The sequence below is a fragment of the Ogataea angusta genome (assembly GCF_019207475.1).
Source record: "Ogataea angusta isolate 61-244 chromosome Unknown 61-244_NODE_1_length_1302399_cov_90.877568, whole genome shotgun sequence".
Classification (NCBI taxonomy): domain Eukaryota; kingdom Fungi; phylum Ascomycota; class Pichiomycetes; order Pichiales; family Pichiaceae; genus Ogataea; species Ogataea angusta.
Window position 1 is genome coordinate 791,855 of NW_025065215.1, and position 17,161 is coordinate 809,015.

General features: G+C 58.0%; 6 protein-coding genes across 6 annotated transcripts; 3 read left to right on the top strand and 3 right to left on the bottom strand.

The window, feature by feature from the left end:
* Positions 1–48: 48 nt before the first annotated feature.
* On the bottom strand, positions 49–1,743 carry KL928_000492 (uncharacterized protein; the record flags this gene model as incomplete). The annotated part of the gene is made up of 1 exon (XM_043205671.1): positions 49–1,743. One exon carries the CDS (start codon positions 1,741–1,743, stop codon positions 49–51), a length of 1,695 nt encoding a protein of 564 aa, XP_043062387.1.
* Positions 1,744–1,840: 97 nt separating this feature from the next.
* KL928_000493 (uncharacterized protein) lies at positions 1,841–2,407 on the bottom strand (the record flags this gene model as incomplete). The annotated part of the gene is made up of 1 exon (XM_043205682.1): positions 1,841–2,407. One exon carries the CDS (start codon positions 2,405–2,407, stop codon positions 1,841–1,843), a length of 567 nt encoding a protein of 188 aa, XP_043062388.1.
* A 104-nt stretch (positions 2,408–2,511) lies between these two features.
* KL928_000494 (uncharacterized protein) lies at positions 2,512–3,180 on the top strand (the record flags this gene model as incomplete). Its single annotated transcript, XM_043205693.1, has 1 exon — positions 2,512–3,180. The coding sequence occupies one exon, from the start codon at positions 2,512–2,514 to the stop codon at positions 3,178–3,180; it is 669 nt and encodes a 222-aa protein (XP_043062389.1).
* A 59-nt stretch (positions 3,181–3,239) lies between these two features.
* On the top strand, positions 3,240–14,336 carry KL928_000495 (uncharacterized protein; the record flags this gene model as incomplete). The annotated part of the gene is made up of 1 exon (XM_043205704.1): positions 3,240–14,336. The coding sequence occupies one exon, from the start codon at positions 3,240–3,242 to the stop codon at positions 14,334–14,336; it is 11,097 nt and encodes a 3,698-aa protein (XP_043062390.1).
* Positions 14,337–14,366: 30 nt separating this feature from the next.
* Positions 14,367–15,509, bottom strand: KL928_000496 (uncharacterized protein; the record flags this gene model as incomplete). The annotated part of the gene is made up of 2 exons (XM_043205715.1): positions 14,367–14,849; positions 15,171–15,509. 2 exons carry the CDS (start codon positions 15,507–15,509, stop codon positions 14,367–14,369), a joined length of 822 nt encoding a protein of 273 aa, XP_043062391.1.
* A 165-nt stretch (positions 15,510–15,674) lies between these two features.
* Positions 15,675–17,132, top strand: KL928_000497 (uncharacterized protein; the record flags this gene model as incomplete). Its single annotated transcript, XM_043205726.1, has 1 exon — positions 15,675–17,132. The coding sequence occupies one exon, from the start codon at positions 15,675–15,677 to the stop codon at positions 17,130–17,132; it is 1,458 nt and encodes a 485-aa protein (XP_043062392.1).
* Positions 17,133–17,161: the final 29 nt, after the last annotated feature.

Genomic DNA, 17,161 nt, shown 5'->3' on the forward strand with positions numbered 1-17,161 from the left:
TCCAATCCCGCAGCCGCTTACGTCAGCCCATTTGGGTGACGCGATTGGTCACATGTCCACCAGCACGTATCCGTCCTCTTTTTGATTTGGCTGCTGCGACATGAACGCTTCGTAGTCCTGTGCCACCTTGTCGTTATCAGTGCTGATAAACTGCTTCAGCTTCTCGTTTATTATTGGTGGGGTGCTGGCCAGCAGAGACTTTCTCGCGTACAGCAGCACCATACCGGTATCAAAGTTGTCTGCTGAGTAGTCCCTTATCTGGTCTCTAATGGTCTCAAACGTGGACTCTGAGATGGTAAAATTCTTGCCTTCTTCCAGCTCGTAAACAAACGTGTACCAGCCCTTTTCCGTTCTGTAGCAGAATTGGCGCTCGCTGACAATGACACCCACCAGAATCCAAGGCTCCAGGTTCGTCTTATGCTCATCCAGAATGTAGTCTATGTTGTAGATGTCCATCTGCGACCGTTCCTTGTTCAGGGCCGTCAGCTTGTCTGTGTTTTGTGTTTTCTGATCCAGAATGTGGCTGGCTATTCCTTCAAGCTCTTTGGAAGCAGACTGAATTTTTTCGTCTTCGCCAAGAGAAGACAGGTGATTGAGGGTGGTCTCCAATAAGGCTGCCACACGTTTACCCTTGAACGCCTTGAGCTGCATGTTCTGGGCATTGATTTTGCTCACCTCTTCTCTTAACTCGCTGATCCGCTGGAATTTATCTACCACTAGCTTCTCATACTCGGATGTGTAAATTTGCGGGAAAAACTCCTCGGTGAGCTCAAAGCCGCCACCGGGAACAGTGTCGCCGTTTCCTTCAAAGCTGATCGTCAAAACATCACTCAGCCGCACGAAGCCGTGCTGCGCTATGCGGCTCAGATCCTTGCCCCATAAAAGCGAGTGCATGATACGGTAGATGTCTTTGTAAAAATAGTTTGACTCGACAGGGAAGATGCGGTGTGTCTGGGTTTCGTCGTTCTCAAATTGGAACCGCGACGTGAACAGGTCGGTCAGCCGCTCCTTGGAGGTCCAGCCTAGTTTACCAAACAGCTCGATGATGGTGCTGTAGATAAACTGAATGAACTCCGAAATGCTCTCATAATCGTCTGTAATCAGTTTCGCACTGGCGTCGATAAGCGTCCTAATAGACGAAAATGCTCTTTTCGAGTCCGCAGAAAGAAACGCTACGAGTCTTTGCACCTCCATGGTCACGTCCGCGTTCGAGAGACACCGCTCTTTTTTCCACCAGTACGGCGAGTACCCGTAGTCCTCAAACTCATGCTCTAAGACCGTATCTCTGAAAGCGGGAATGTTGCTCAGAACCATCAACAAAGGCGCAAAATAGCCCTCTAGAAGATCAACTTTCACCGGAAGCAGAACTCCAGGCACTTCTGGTGCTCTTTTGTATCGCGAAATGTCGTCGTAGACGTCATATTTGGGCAGAACCTCGTGCTCCGACTCGTCAGAGTCCAATTGGATCTCCCGATTCTCTGCGCCGTAGCCGTAGCTGGCAATCTTATCTTTGATATCGTCCTCAATTGGGATCGCCGTAGAGGCGCTGCGGCCGTCCTGGACGGGCCCCAAGACTCCCGATTCGGATTGCTCACTGTAGGAGGGCAACTCTCCAGAGGAGTCCGCGTAGATATAATTGACCGCGGCCTCAATGTTATTATTGGCCCGCTCGAGCGCAGAGCGTGCAACAGATGCGTCAAAGCCCATATTCACAAGGCTGTCAATGTTGTCCTGCAGAGACATGCTAACAAGAGATGTATTTTTGTACAAAATTTGGTCTTTATCTTTGAAGCACTATACACCCTTACACCGCAAAATAGGACAACGCCGTCCACACGCACTAAAACACATCCGGGAGCCTCTCGATCACGTACGAGTGGCTACCAACGCTCATGATCGGCACACCGGGCACCTTCCGTATGCGTCGTTTGAGGTCTGCGTCGTTGGTGGCCACGATGTAGCACTTGTGTTGCATTACCCGGTGCACCAGGCAGTCGTCCGCGTAAGTTCCCTTGTGCGAGCACGTCAGACGTTTGATCCGGGGGTCTTTGGCGAGCGTGAGTGCTATTCTGTATCTGTGGCCCAGTTTTTCGAGCTCGGCCATGACACAGTCTGTCACAATCGGAATACATTTGGCATAGAGACAGTCCATCATGCCGCGCACTATATCGATCTTCTTTTGGATGCTAAAGTTGAAGAAGTTGGTATCCACCAGCACCTGGTAAGGCGGCTTGATTGCCTCGTTGTACTGGAAAAAGAGGGCAGACGAGACCTGCGGCACCTCCTTCACGAGCTCCTTGTCGGTCGTCTGCTTTGGTTTGTCTGCATTCTCCTTTTTTCTCGGGTCGTTCTTCGAAAGAACCCGTTTCACCTGTGCGAACTTTCTAGTCTTCTTGGCCTTGCCCATGATAATTAACTGAATATTTTTTTTTTTTAGATCTGATAATTTTTTTAACATCTTATGTAATCTTTTTAAGGATCTTGTCTTCCCTCCTTCTTTTAGCGCCAAGCATGTCTCTAGCCAAATCTCTAGTTCTCATGACAGAGGAGACGCCAAAGGAGCTGCCCCACTATGCCCGTCCCACCTATGCCTCTATCCGCAAATCCAAGACAGGCAGCCCCAGACCCGAGCGTCCTAGGACGGTACGCACTAGACCCCCAACGGGGATGGAACTGAAGCTGGGCTCACCCAAAACGCTTCAGCCGGAAAACAAGTCCTCCAAGATCCGCCAGGGAGTGTGGAATCTGTTCAGAAAACCGTCCCAGGAGACAGAAAAACCCGCTTCCGGCGAGGAAAACGAGGATCACCACGGCGAGCCAGGAGACCTGAAAGACAAGGTCTTCGCTGCCGTTGCACCCAAAAAGTCGGCCACAGATGAGTCTTATTCCGTGTCAATTTTTGACGACTACGCACACCAAAACCCAGATATCATCCAAGTGGCCAACAATCTCGCCAGACAGGCCCAGCTGGAAATAGACCAGAGCGAAAACATTTATAGAGGCGGCCCGCTGCAGAAGCTGAGCATAAACGAATATTTCGTGCCCCCCGAGGTGCTCTTCAGGTCCGTGGGCGACCGCACATACATCCCTGTGGCCGAGTATCTCGACCTGTTGCACAAATACGCCAGCCTGTGCGACCGGCTGAAGCACACGGCCGGCGGTCACGTGACTGGCCTATGATCAAAAAGTTTGAGAAATCCCTTTTTTTTTCGTGAAATATTGTTTATAGAGAAAATAATATGGCATCTCTAGAAAGCTTTGTTACAAGGCTGCAGGACCCGAGTCTGGACCTGGCCGCGCAGCACGCCGTCCTGTCCGAGCTTTGTGATACTCTAGAGACCTACAATGGTGCCCAGGAATACGAGCATTTTCTCAAGAGCCTGATGCCGGTTTTCTTCCAGCTTTTGGAGTCCGTGCCCGTCAGCATGGTATCCAATTCGCCTGAGCAGAAGCTGCGGCATTTGGTGCTGGACATCATCCACCGTTTGCCTGTTAACGAGGCATTCCAGCCGTACAGCGTCCAGGTTCTGGACGTGTTGACAAAATTGATCAGAGAGGAGAACGAAGAGAACGGAATACAGTGTATGAAGATCATTGCGTCGCTGCACAAGAGCTATAAAACCAAGTTTGCCGACAGGGTGCAGGAATTCATCGATATTTTGCAGGAAATCTACAGCAACATCGCGCAAGTAGTCGACGAACAGTTTGGCGAGCACGGCGAGTCCTCGGCTCCACCGACGAGCGGCTCGCCTGGCTCGCTGGAGTTGGAGGAAAACACGTCCAAGACGCTGTTTAGGGCGACTCACTCGTTCAAAATGATCGCCGAGTGCCCGATAACGATGGTCTCGCTGTACTCGTCGTACAAGGAGATCATCGACGACTCGGTTGCCAACTTTATTCCGCAGGTCATCGGGTTGCTGAGATTGCAGGCCAAAAAGCAACAGGAGGCCCATGAGGCCGCCAAGGCGCGCGGCGAGTACGTCACCGGGGTGACGAGGGAGATCAAGAACCGTGCTTTATACGGCGACTTCATCCTGGGCCAGGTCAAGGCGGCGTCTTTTCTGGCGTACGTGTTTATCCGGCGCGGGGCCAACTCTGCGCTCGAGCCGTTTCTAGGCGAGATTCCGGACCTCATCGTGCGGCTGTTGCAAGACTGTCCGCCAGAGCTTGCCACGGCCAGAAGAGAGCTTTTGCATGCCACCAGGCACATCTTGTCGACCGAGTTCCGCACGTTATTTTTGCCCAAAATGGACCTTCTATTTGACGACCGGGTGATCATCGGCGAGGGCCTGACTGCACACGAGACACTGCGGCCGCTCGCGTACTCTATCGTCGCAGACTTTATCCACGTCAATGGCAATCTGTCGACAGACCGCATTTGGAAGAGCGTCCAGCTATACTGCGACCATCTGCAGGACCCGACTCTGGCGCAAACCGTGCACATCATGAGCGCCAAGCTGCTCTTGAACCTCGTGGACCGCATTTTGAAGCTGGACGACAAGGAGGACGCGCGCCAGCTGTTTCTGATCATGATCAACGCATTCGTGAAGCGGTTTGCGCTGCTCAACAGACAGTACACCGACATTGTGCAGCAACACGAGAGTTTTGTGCAAAAAAAGGAACAGAAACGCGTCGATAGCCTTTCCTGGCGCAGCAAGGCAGAACATCTTACCGGCAAGCCTCTGTTTGGTGCGGAGGAGCCGAAACCAGAGCCGAGACCAGAATCCACGGACACCGACGCCATGGACGTCGATTCGCCAGAATACACGTTCCACGAGATGCAGCGCGACGTGCCGATCCACCTGGCGCAGCCTTCGCCGCAGGACCCGCTCGAGAGCGCCAAGTACCTGTTCCGGACGCTGATGACGTTTCTGAAGTCGATTTTCTACGGGTTCCGCAGTTGCAACCCGCCCCCGCAAAAGGAGTACACGCCGCAGGTTTGGAACGACTGTGCGCGGATCGTGAGCAGCGAGGAGGTCAACATACTGAAAGAGCTGTTCCGCGAGTGCATTTTTGGGCTGCGGTTTTTCCAGAGTTCGAAGCCCGTGCTCAACAGCGCGCAGCTGAAGCAGACGTTCGACGTGAGCGGGCCAAACCTGCCGATAACCTCGTCCAAGGAGGAAAAAGACCTGATGGAGATCCTGGCCACCATGTTCATCTATCTGGAGCCGTCCGCGTTCAACGAGGTGATGCAGTCGCAGCTGGAGCTGATGTTCGACGCGATGCTGAAAAACGCCGCGCTGCTGCACATCCCGCAGTTCTTCCTGGCCAGCGAGACCACGACGTCCAACTTCTCCGGCATACTGATCATCTTCGTCATGTCGAAGCTCGGCGAACTCGGCGAGATGGACATCGTCAAGTCCAACATCCTGATCCGGCTGTTCAAGCTGTGCTTCATGTCGGTCAACCTGTTCCAGGCCGCCAACGAGACCGTCATTCTGCCGCACCTCAACAAGATGATCCTGCGCTCGCTGGAGTACACCACCACCGCCAAGGAGCCCATCGTGTACTTCTACCTCATCCGGACGCTCTTCCGCAGCATCGGCGGCGGCAGGTTCGAGGCGCTCTACAAGGAGATCCTGCCGCTGCTGCAGGTGCTGCTTGAGTCGCTCAACAGACTCATCCAGACCGCCAGAAGACCACAGGAGCGCGACATCTACGTCGAGCTGTGTCTGACCGTTCCTGTGCGGCTGAGTGTGCTGGTCCCGCACCTCAGCTACCTGATGCGCCCGCTGGTGTATGCTCTGAACGGCTCGCAGGAGCTCATCAGCCAGGGCCTGCGCACGCTCGAGCTCTGCGTCGACAACCTGACCGCCGAGTACTTCGACCCGATCATCGAGCCCGTCATCGAGGACGTGATGAAGGCGCTCTGGAAACACCTCCGCCCGCTGCCCTACTACCACCAGCACTCGCACACCACGTTCCGGCTGCTCGGCAAACTGGGCGGGCGCAACCACAACTTCATCGGGCTGCACCACGATTTGCAGGGCAGCACGGCCACCAACCAGGAACTGGAGGCGCTGTTCCGCATCGAGGGCCTGCCAAAAGAGACTCCGGTGTCCATCACAGCAGGCATCTCCACCGCGCTCAACACCCTCGTCAACACCCGCTACAAGATGCACTACCGCGTGAGCGCCTTCAGATACCTCTCTGCCGTGCTCAAGCTCTTCATCGACACAGACGACGTGCCACCAGACCTCGCCGCACGCATCCAGCAGGTGATAAGTCACGTGACCGACGAAGCGAGGGCCAAAGAGCTGGGCGCGAGCGGCGAGATCGCGCTCTCGCCGGACAACGTGAAAGACCCGGCGCGGTTCACGCGGCAGGAGGAGCTGCTGGTGCGGCTGCTCGAGGCGCTGTTCTACGCGGTGTCGATCGAGGAGGTGCGCGACGAGGCGCGCGCGCTGATCACAGGGATCTGCGAGCACTACGTGCTGCTCTTCTTCGGGCGCACGATGGTGGACGCGTACAAATTCAACCGCAGGTTCAGTGTGGGCGACCACGAGGGCAAGAAGTCGCTGAACGAAAACACGATTTTCGACGCCATCTCGTACGCTCTCAGCTTCCACATCAAGGCCGTTCGCGACACGGGCGTGGACGCCGTGCGCACGATATTCAACGCGTGTGTGACGCTGTTTGGCAGCATCGACGACGCGATCAAGTTCCTGCCGATCCGCCGCATGTGCTCCAAGTTTGTGCACTGCTGCTTCGAGGAGGCGTACTACACGAAACTGGGCGGGTGTCTGGGGCTGCAGACGATGATGTACGAGCTGGACATTCCTGTGCAGTACTTTGCGCTGCGGCAGCTGGAGATCTGCCGCGCGATGTTCTTTGTGCTGCGCGACACGCCGCCGGACGTGCCGTCGGAAGTCTGTCGCGTGGCGAAGCAGCTCGTGCTCAAGCTGCTGAACGACTGCAACCGCGAGGTGTCCAAGGAGGCGGTGTTCCAGCAGCCGTTCCAGTCGGTGGTGAGCCAGATCGTGTTCGATCTGAGCAACTCGAACCCGAACGTGCGCGAGACGGCGCAGGACGCGCTCGAGACGCTGTCGCACGTGACCCAGGTCCCCGTCGCGACAATGATCTCGCCTAGCAAGGGCATTCTGCTGGCGCCGATCTTCGGCAAGCCGCTGCGCGCGCTGCCGTTCCACATGCAGATCGGCAACATTGATGCCATCACGTTCTGTCTCGGGCTCGAGGACACGTTTCTGGAGTTCAACGACGAGCTGAACAGGCTGCTTTCCGAGGCGCTTGCGCTCGTCGACGCGGAGGACGAGTCGCTGATCAGCGCGCACCGCATTTCCGAGCACCGCACGTCCGAGCAGCTCGTCAAGCTGCGTGTCGTGTGCATCAAGCTGCTGTCGCTCGCGCTCACCAAGCCGGCGTTTTCCAATGGCAACCCGCAGATCCGGATCCGGATCCTCGGCGTGTTCTTCAAGACGCTGTGCGCGAAGTCGTCGCAGATCATCAACGCCGCGCACGCCGGCCTCAAACAGGTGCTGTCGCAGAACTCGAAGCTGCCCAAGGAGCTGCTGCAGAGCGGTCTGCGGCCGATGCTCATGAACCTGTCGGACCACAAGAAACTGTCTGTGTCTGGGCTCGAGGCACTGTCGCGGCTTCTCGAGCTGCTCATTTCGTACTTCAAGGTCGAGATCGGCCGCAAACTGCTCGACCACCTCATGGCCTGGGCCCAGCCGCAGACTCTGCAACGCATTGCCCTGCAGGAGCTCGACAACAACTCGACGGTCCAGATCATCGTCGCCATCCTCAACATCTTCCATCTGCTGCCCCCACAGGCGTACACTTTCATGGAAGAGCTGCTCAGCACGCTGCTGTACCTCGAGACACACCTGCGCCGCCACCAGACGTCGCCGTTCCGGCTCCCGATCGCCAAGTTCCTCAACCGGTTCAGCGAGCACTCCGTCACGTACTTTGTCCAGAAGTTCAGCTACAGGACGTACGGCTGCTGGCTCGCGTACTTTGTCGGCCTGCCGGACTCGCCCGAGCTCCGCAGCCAGGTCCGCGCACAGCTGGACACTTTTGCGAAGAGCCTGGCCGACGAGCAGGACCAGAACGTGCGCTACGTGAAATTTGCCAACCTGGTGGACCTCGTTGCCGCGATCGCGCACGAGGACCGCGACTGGCTCAAGCAGCAGCAGCCGCTCTTCCAGCAGCTTTTCGACGCGTCGGTGCAGTCGATCGAGTACGAAAAAACCGTCGGGCTCAAGTCCGACTGCCATTTCATGCTGCAACAGGCCATGGACAGGCTGCAGACCGTCTACGTCGAGTTCCTCGAGACAACTGCCGCAGGACCGAAGGAGACCCTCGCCCTTGTGGCGTTTGTGGCCGCCAGACAGGTTGCCGTGTCGCCCGCTTTCGAGGACTACACGTTTGAGAAAATCGTTAAAAACGCCAGCGTCGAGCTGCGCCAGGAGTATCTGATCGCCGTCCTCGACGCTCTCGACACAGACAGCTGCATGGCGGCGAAGCTGTATCTTTTGCGCAATATCCTGCTCCCGACGCTGCTGTACGAGCTGCACGTGAACGGAAACCATGCCGGGCTTGTGAACGACGCCTGGCTCGGTGCTGTGAACGAGAAGATTTGGAAAGCAAACCACCGCGGCGAGGAGACAGGCTCGTTTGACTCGTACCGCGTGGAGCTTTTGCAACTGACCGCGCTGCTGGAGAAAACGTCTCCAGAGCTCGTCGCCGACTATAAAAAAGACATGATCAAGTTCAACTGGAATCTGATCACGCTGGACGACGCAATCACAAAACAGGCCGCGTACGTGTCGACGGCGTACTTCATTGCCGCGTTCGAGACGCCGGCCAAGCTGGTGACGCAGATCTTCGTGGCGCTTCTGCGCGCCAACCAGATCGACGTGCGATACCTCGTGCGCCAGGCGCTGGACATCCTGGCGCCCGTGCTGGAGTCACGCATCGGGTCCAGCATGGACTGGCTCAAGTGGCCGCGCCGCGTGCTGTCCGAGGACGGCTTCAACGTGACGCAGGTGCTCAACGTGTACCAGTTCATTGTGCACCACGCGGACCTGTTCTACGAGGCACGTGACCAGTTTGTGCCGAACATCATCACTGCCGTGGGCAAGCTGACGATACTGAACAACAGCTCGACCGAGAACCAAGTGCTGGCGATCGACATGGGCGAGCTGATTCTGGACTGGGAGACCAAGGCGAAGGAGGAGGCAGTGCGCGACGGCGACAAGATGGACGTCGACTCGGACGCCAAGACGTACACGGTGCCGTTTGGCCAGCGCGAGACTTGTATCACGTTTCTCATTCGCTACGTGTGCATCAGCCAGCAGCGCGCGTCAGAGAACGAGCTGGGCCAGCGTGCGCTCAACATTTTGCACATTCTGCTCTCTCCAAAATACTGGTCCGAGGTGACCGTCAAGCTTGCCTTTTTCGAGCGGTTCTTGGTGGCTGCGGACTTCAGCACGAGCAACGTGCTGGGATACTGTTTGAATGCGCTCGAGGTGCTAGGTGTTGCGCTGGAGTGGAAGTCTGCGGAGTGGATCGTCTCGAACCTGGAGTATTTGCAGAAACTGCTTGAAAAATGTATCCGTTCCGACAACCACGATATCCAGGAGGCGTTGCAGAAGGTTCTGAATCTGATTCTGAGCGCAATCAACACGCAGGTGCCGGCCACCGAGGAGGAGCAGCCGGAAGAGGTGACGAACTTCCTTGCCTTTTTGACCAACGTGATCTCAGAAGACCTGAACAGCATGAACTCTGTCGCGGCGGGCGTGACTCTGTCGTGGACGCTGGCGCAGTACAAGCCGGACGCGCAGAACGCCCAGATTCCGCTGATCATGCGCACACTAAGCAAGCTCGTGAAGGACCACATAGCCATAGCGAGCCAGAACAGACAGTTCAGCAACTCGGCCGAACAGAGCGCGTACCAGACGGACTACGAGGCCAAGATGACGACGAAGCTGCTGAAGAAAATCCTGGACTTTTCGAGCATGCGCATTTCTGTGCTTGGCGACCAGCGGCGCATCTTCTTGTCGCTGCTGGTGCAGCTGATCGACCGGTCCGTCGACAAGGACCTTTTGATGCGCATCATCAACATTGCGCGCGGCTGGGTGTTTGCAAAGAACGAGCTCTTCCCGACTACCAAGGAAAACGCAGGTATACTGTCGAAGATGATGGTATTTGAGATGAAGGGCGACCCAGAGCTCGCAAGAGCGTTCTACCAGATCATCATCGACATCTTCAACGACCCGGCACTTGCCGGCACCGAGCTGACCGTGCGCATGGAGCATCCGTTCCTCGTGGGCACAAAACTCTCCGACACGGGCGTGCGTCGCGAGCTGATGAGCATCTTGGACCGCTCGCTCGAAAAGGACCTCGACAAACGGCTCTTCTACATTGTTCGCGAGCAAAACTGGGAGTACCTCGCGGAGTACCCGTGGCTGAACCAGGCCGCGCAGCTGCTCTACGGCAGCTTTGACTTTGACCATGTTCTGAAGTACACGGACAACGAGTACAAATTGGCTGCTCTGGGCGACATCGACGAGGCGCTGCCGAAACGCAGCGCACAGGAGCCCGCTCCCCGCGAGCCGATCACCGCGTTTGTCAGCAGACACAGGGACTTCCTCAGCGCTCACGTGCGCGTGCGTGCACGTGACGTGCTGGAGCCGCTGATGGACATCTCGTACCAGAGCCCCGAGACGATCCACAACTCGTGGTGCACGCTGTTCCCGATCGCGTACGGCGCGATCGACCACCGCAACAAGGCGGACTTCTTGCACTCGTTTGTGACGCTGCTGTCGAAGGACTACCACGTGCGGCAGCAGGACGGCAAGCCGAACGTGATCCACACGATGTTGGAGGCCGCGGGCAAGTGTGCGGACCTGCAGCTGCCACCACACCTGGTCAAGTACCTGGGGCTGAACTACGACGCATGGTACTCTGGAGTGCGCATCATGGAGCAGATCGAGACCAACCCGGTCACCGAGAACCAGAAAATCAAAGAGACAAACCGCGACGCGCTCGTCGAGATGTACTCGAACCTGCAGGAAGACGACATGTTCTACGGGATGTGGCGGCGCCGGGCGAAGTACTTTGAGACCAACTCGGCGCTGTCGTACGAGCAGATCGGGCTCTGGGACAAGGCGTTGCAGCTGTACGAGAACGCGCAGATCAAGGCGCGCAGCGGCGTGCTGCCGTACAGCGAGAGCGAGTATGCGCTGTGGGAGGACAACTGGATCCTGTGCGCGGAAAAGCTGCAGCACTGGGACATTCTTACGGAGCTGGCGAAACACGAAGGGTTCACGGACCTGCTGCTCGAGTGCGGCTGGCGCGTGGCCGACTGGATCTCCGACAGAGAGCCGCTCGAGCAGAGCGTCAAGACGGTGATGGACGTGCCGACGCCGCGCCGGCAGATGTTCCAGACGTTCCTGTGTCTGCAGGGCTACGCGCACAGCAAGGAGACGATCCAGAACGTGACGCGGTACTGCGACGAGGGCATCCAGCTGGCGCTGCGCAAGTGGCACTCCCTGCCGACGCGGATCACCGGCGCACACATCTCGCTGCTGCACATCTTCCAGCAGTACGTCGAGTTCATGGAGGCGAGCCAGGTGTACCGCAGCCTCGCCACGACGACGGCGCAGAACCTGGACGTGAAGAGCCAGGAGCTCAAGCGCGTGCTGCAGGCGTGGCGCGAGCGCCTGCCCAACATCTGGGACGACATCAACATCTGGAACGACCTGGTCACGTGGCGCCAGCACGCGTTCAACGTGATCAACAAGGTGTACATGCCTCTGATTCCTGCGCTGCAGCAGAACAACAGCAGCAACAACTCGTACGCGTTCCGCGGCTACCACGAGATCGCGTGGGTCATCAACCGGTTTGCGCACGTCGCCAGAAAGCACAACATGCCCGAGGTGTGCATCAACCAGCTGACCAAGATCTACACGCTGCCCAACATCGAGATCCAGGAGGCGTTCCTCAAGCTGCGCGAGCAGGCCAAGTGCCACTACCAGAACCCAGCCGAGCTCAGCACCGGCCTGGACGTGATCAGCAACACCAACCTCGTGTACTTTGCCGCGCAGCAGAAGGCCGAGTTCATCACGCTCAAGGGCATGTTTTTGGCCAAGCTGAACTCGCCCGACGAGGCGAACCAGGCGTTTGCCACGGCCGTCCAGCTCGACCTCAACCTGCCCAAGGCGTGGGCCGAGTGGGGCTTCTTCAACGACGCCCGGTTCAAAGAGAGCAACGACATCGCGTACGCCAAACACGCCATCAGCTGCTACCTGCAGGCGGCCGGGCTGTACAAGAACAACAAGGCGCGCCGGCTGCTGTGCCGCATCCTGTGGCTGATCAGTCTGGACGACGCCAGCGGCACGCTCGCCGAGACGTTCGAGTCGCACCAGGGCGAGATGCCCGTGTGGCACTGGATCACGTTCATTCCGCAGCTGCTCACGTCGCTGTCGCACCGCGAGGCACGGCTGGCGCGTCACGTGCTCATCCGCATCGCCAAGTCGTATCCGCAGGCGCTGCACTTCCAGCTGCGCACCACCAAGGAGGACTTTGCCGTGTTGCAGCGGCAGATGACGCAGCGGCCGGACTCGAACGGCGACAACGCGCCAACGAGCCCCGAGGCGCTGGCACAGCACCCGACGGGCGCCACGCCCGCGGGCAGCTCGTCGCCGGCGCCAGGGTCGGCGCCGGGGGCCAACTCGCAGCCGTGGCAGCATGTTGAGGAGATTATGGGCATCCTGAAGACCGCGTACCCGCTGCTGGCCCTGTCGCTCGAGTCGCTCGTTGACCAGATCAGCCAGCGGTTCAAGAGCAGCCACGACGACGACGCGTACCGGCTCGTGGTGGCCCTGTACAACGACGGCGTGCAGTACTTCAACCGGCTTTCGAACCCGAAGGAGGACGCCAGGCTGCCGCCTGCCACAGAGGCCAACATCATCCGGTTCGCAGACACCGTGCTGCCAAAACATATCCGCGAGGAGTTCGACGTGGACATCATCAAGAGCAAGCCGAACCTCGAGACGTACATCAGCAAGCTGCGCAAGTGGAAGGACTGTCTGGAGGAGAAGCTGGACCGCAGTTTCGGCAAGATGAACATGGAGCGCGTGTGTCCGCACCTGAGCCAGTTCCACCACCAGAAGTTCGAGGACATCGAGATTCCGGGCCAGTACCTGCTCAACAAGGAGACCAACAACCACTTTGTTAAGATCGAGCGCTTCTTGCCGACGCTGGAGCTGATCCGCGGCCCGACAGCGTGCTACAAGCGCATCACGATCCGCGGCCACGACGGCAGCCTGCACTCGTTCGCGGTGCAGTTCCCGGCCGCGAGACACTGCCGCCGCGAGGAGCGTATTTTCCAGCTGTTCCGCATCTTCAACGACGCGCTCTCGAAAAACGTGCAGGCCAGACGGCGCAACATCGAGCTCACGCTGCCCGTGGCGATCCCGCTCAGCCCGCACATCCGCATCATGAGCGACAGCGAGGACTACGTCAACATGCTGAGCATCTACGAGGACTACTGTCGCCAGAACGGGCTCAACAAGGACGAGCCGTTTGCGTACACGATCGAGAAGCTGCACGCTGCGTACGACCCGCGGCTGCCGAAGCCAGACATCCTGAGCGTCAAGACAGAGATCCTGGCCGCGATCCAGTCGACGCTCGTGCCCAGCACCGTCATGAAGGACTACTTCCTCAGGCACTACACGCGGTTCGAGGAGTTCTGGCTCTTCCGCAAACAGTTCACGTCGCAGTACGCCTCGTTCATCTTCATGACGTACATGCTGTGCATCAACTCCCGCCAGCCGCAGAAGATCCACATCAACCAGAGCTCGGGCCGCGTGTGGACGTCCGAGATGCTGCCGTACAAGGTGGCGAGCGGCAAGACGCACTCGAACGCGTTCGCCAACAGCACGCTCGACGTGTCTGCGCAGCGCGCGGCGCCGCTCTTCTGCTCGCTCGAGATGGTGCCCTTCCGGCTCACGCCCAACGTGCAGAAGCTGATCGGCGAGGCCGGCATGGAGGGCATTCTGTCGGCGCACATCATGATCATCGCGCAGTGTCTCAGCGACCCGGAGTACGAGATGGAGCACTTTCTGAATCTTTTCGTGCGCGACGAGGTGGTTGCCTGGTTCACACAGCAGCACAGGCCCTCTGCGGGCGACCCGCACCTGCGCGAGATCGTCAGGGTCAACGTCAACTTTGTCACCAAGCGTGTGGCGCAGCTCAGCCACATGGAGGGCCAGGGCATCGCGTCGCAGTTCATCCTCAACCTCATTGCGCACGCCGTCAACCCGCGCAACCTCGCCAGCACAGACACCCTGTGGATGGCATACATGTAACATTGCAAAATATACTGGTATTAGATCTACTTAGCCGTGCCGCGGTGCGTCTTGATGCAGCGCTCGTAGAAGTCGTCCGGCAGATTGTCCCTGGCCCATTCGTGCTCGCTCTCGCGCTCGATGCGGTGCAGGTACCGGATAAGTCTGTTTCTCGTGATGACAAAGTTCACGAGGCTCATCATGAACCCAAACACCGTCAGGCTCAGACTCACCACCTGGAACACCTTGATCATGCTGGTGACGTCGATTTTCTTGGTGCGCCGCGAGACGTAGTCGTAGTCGACCAGCAGCACCTGCTCGGTCTGGAAGATCCGCACCGTGGACCACACCGACAGCGCCAGCGCCACCGCCTGGATGCACACGCACACCACAAACCCCTGGCACGCGCGCACCTCCTTGCGCAGGCTCTCGAACGGGTTCTCGAGGTTCTCCTCCATGGTGCTGGCTATGAGGATCGGGAAGAAGTACGACGCGAAGATGTTGTACAGCAGCGACACGCTGTAGATGGCGGGTCTGTTTTCGACCTCAAAGTACACGAACCCGGCGTAGCTGAGCCCCAGCTGCGCCATCATGAACGCTATGTAGATGAGCATCGAGGAGAACATCTTGGGGTCCGAGAATATGGCGTCCCAGTTGGCCACCTCGTTGATCCGCGCAGGGCGGATATCGGCAGGACGGCCGTGCGCCTCCAGAAGCAGCCGGAACGTGGATATGTTGTTGCGGGAGGCCATGGTAGCTGGTGGTAGCCAGAATAAAAATTAATTATTTTTTCAGGAAGCGCTCAAAACGGCAGAGCACAGACTGCGACAGGTGCACCCCCTCGCGCACCCACACCCCGTACGAGCCCATCATGTTGGCCATCAGGATGTCTGTGAACAGACGGTCGCCCACGACGGCGATCTCGTGCGGCGCCACGCCGCGCTGCTCGAACCAGGCCACGATCTCGGGCCAGCACCCGGGCTTCTTGGTGGAGTGTCGCAGCACAGGCACGCCGGTGTTTTTTTCGAGCCGTTGCGCCTGGCCGTCGAGGTCATCGTTGGTGCCTGCCGAATTGCTCACGATGAGCAGTCGTCCGGGATACTCCTTTTTCAGTGAGCTCCAGCGCTCCTCGTACGCGGGCCATACTCTGTCGTCGTGGTCTCTGGCAATGCAGTTGTCTTTGTCCAGAACCATACCTCTTATGTGGGGGAGGCTCTGTGGAAGGTGCTGGAACGTGGGGACGATCAGCTGCGGGTTCACGAGCGCCGGGTTGGCGACGATCTTCCAGAAGTGCAGCGTCGCACTCAAATTTAGCATGGAAAAAAATAAAAAAAAAAAAAGTCTGAAAAGTATCCGTCCATGTCCTGTATAGTGTGCACGAACCCGATCAAGATCAGGGCCGTCACACCCTGCAAGCACGACACGTGCCACGTGTGCGCGTTCAGGACCCGTGCGCTGTACCACAAGAAGCAGTGTCTGGTGTGTCGTACCGAGAACGACAGAGTGCTGTTTGCCGACTCCGACAGCCAGACAGTCGCGGTTTCTGACGACAAGTACGCCATCGACTTCACGTCGCAGGACGCCAAGAAACAGACGCTCGACCTGCTGCTCAACAGGTGTCCCAAGTGCAGCACTGTCTTCGGCACTTTCAAGCAGCTCAGCGAGCACGTTCGCACGCAGCACGACAGAGTTTTCTGCAATATCTGCGTGAATCAGAAAAACCAGTTTGTGTGCGAGCTCAAGCTGTACAACTCGCGCCAGCTGCACCAGCACCAGGTCAAGGGCGACCAGAACGGGTTCAAGGGCCACCCGCAGTGCCGGTTCTGCACCGGCAAGCGATTCTACAGCGACGACGAGCTGTTTGTGCACATGCGTGATAAGCACGAGAAGTGCCACATTTGCGACCAGATCGACGCCACCAAACCGCAGTATTTCCGCAACTACGACCATCTCGCGTCGCACTTCCACGACGCGCACTTCGTCTGCAACGTGCAGTCCTGTCTGGACCAGAAGTTTGTCGTGTTCCGCGACGAGCTGGACCTGCGCGCGCACCAGATCAAGGAGCACGGCTCCATTCTGGGCGGCGACCGCAAGCTGCCGGCGTTCGGCGGCAAGCTGACGATCGAGAGAAAGAAGCAGGACGAGCCCAAGGACAGCTACGAGACCAAGAAGCTGCGGCTCGACGAGCGAGCTAGACATTACTTGAACTATAACCAGGCCAAGGTCGACGAGTTCCAGAAGCTGGTGGGCGAGTTCGGCAAGAACGGCAACGAGCGCGCGGTGCTTGCGAAACTGCGCCAGCTGTTTGTGCACAGCTCGGCCGAAGATCTTGGTCTGCTGCTGCTGGAGCTCAAGGAGCTGTTCCCGAAAAATTCGGCCCCACATAAATTTCTCGAGACAGAGCTCAAAAGCCATAATCGCGAAAAATTGCTCGACCAGCAATTCCCGGCGCTCAGCACGGCGCCGGCGTCGCGGCCCGTGGGCCCGTGGGGCCAGAACCAGCCCGCGACAGGGCTGCGCAAGGCGCCGCCACCGAAATCGAAGCCCGTCGTCAATAGAGGCACCTCGTCAAACGTGCGGCTGACGTATCTCAACAACTCGCATCCCAAGCCCCCAGCTCCGGCGCTGGACGAGCAGCTGTTCCCGAAACTGCCCAGTGTTCAGAAACCCAAGCCACCAAGAGTCAACCCGGTCACCACCTCGATCGGGCAGTGGGGCCAGGGTCTGCCGGAACGACGCGAGGAGTCCGACCTCGAGATTAGAAAGGGCAAGAAGGGCAAGCAGGTGCTGTTCCGAATGGGCGTTAATAGAAACTAATGTGCCCCCAATGCATTGTTCATAGACAG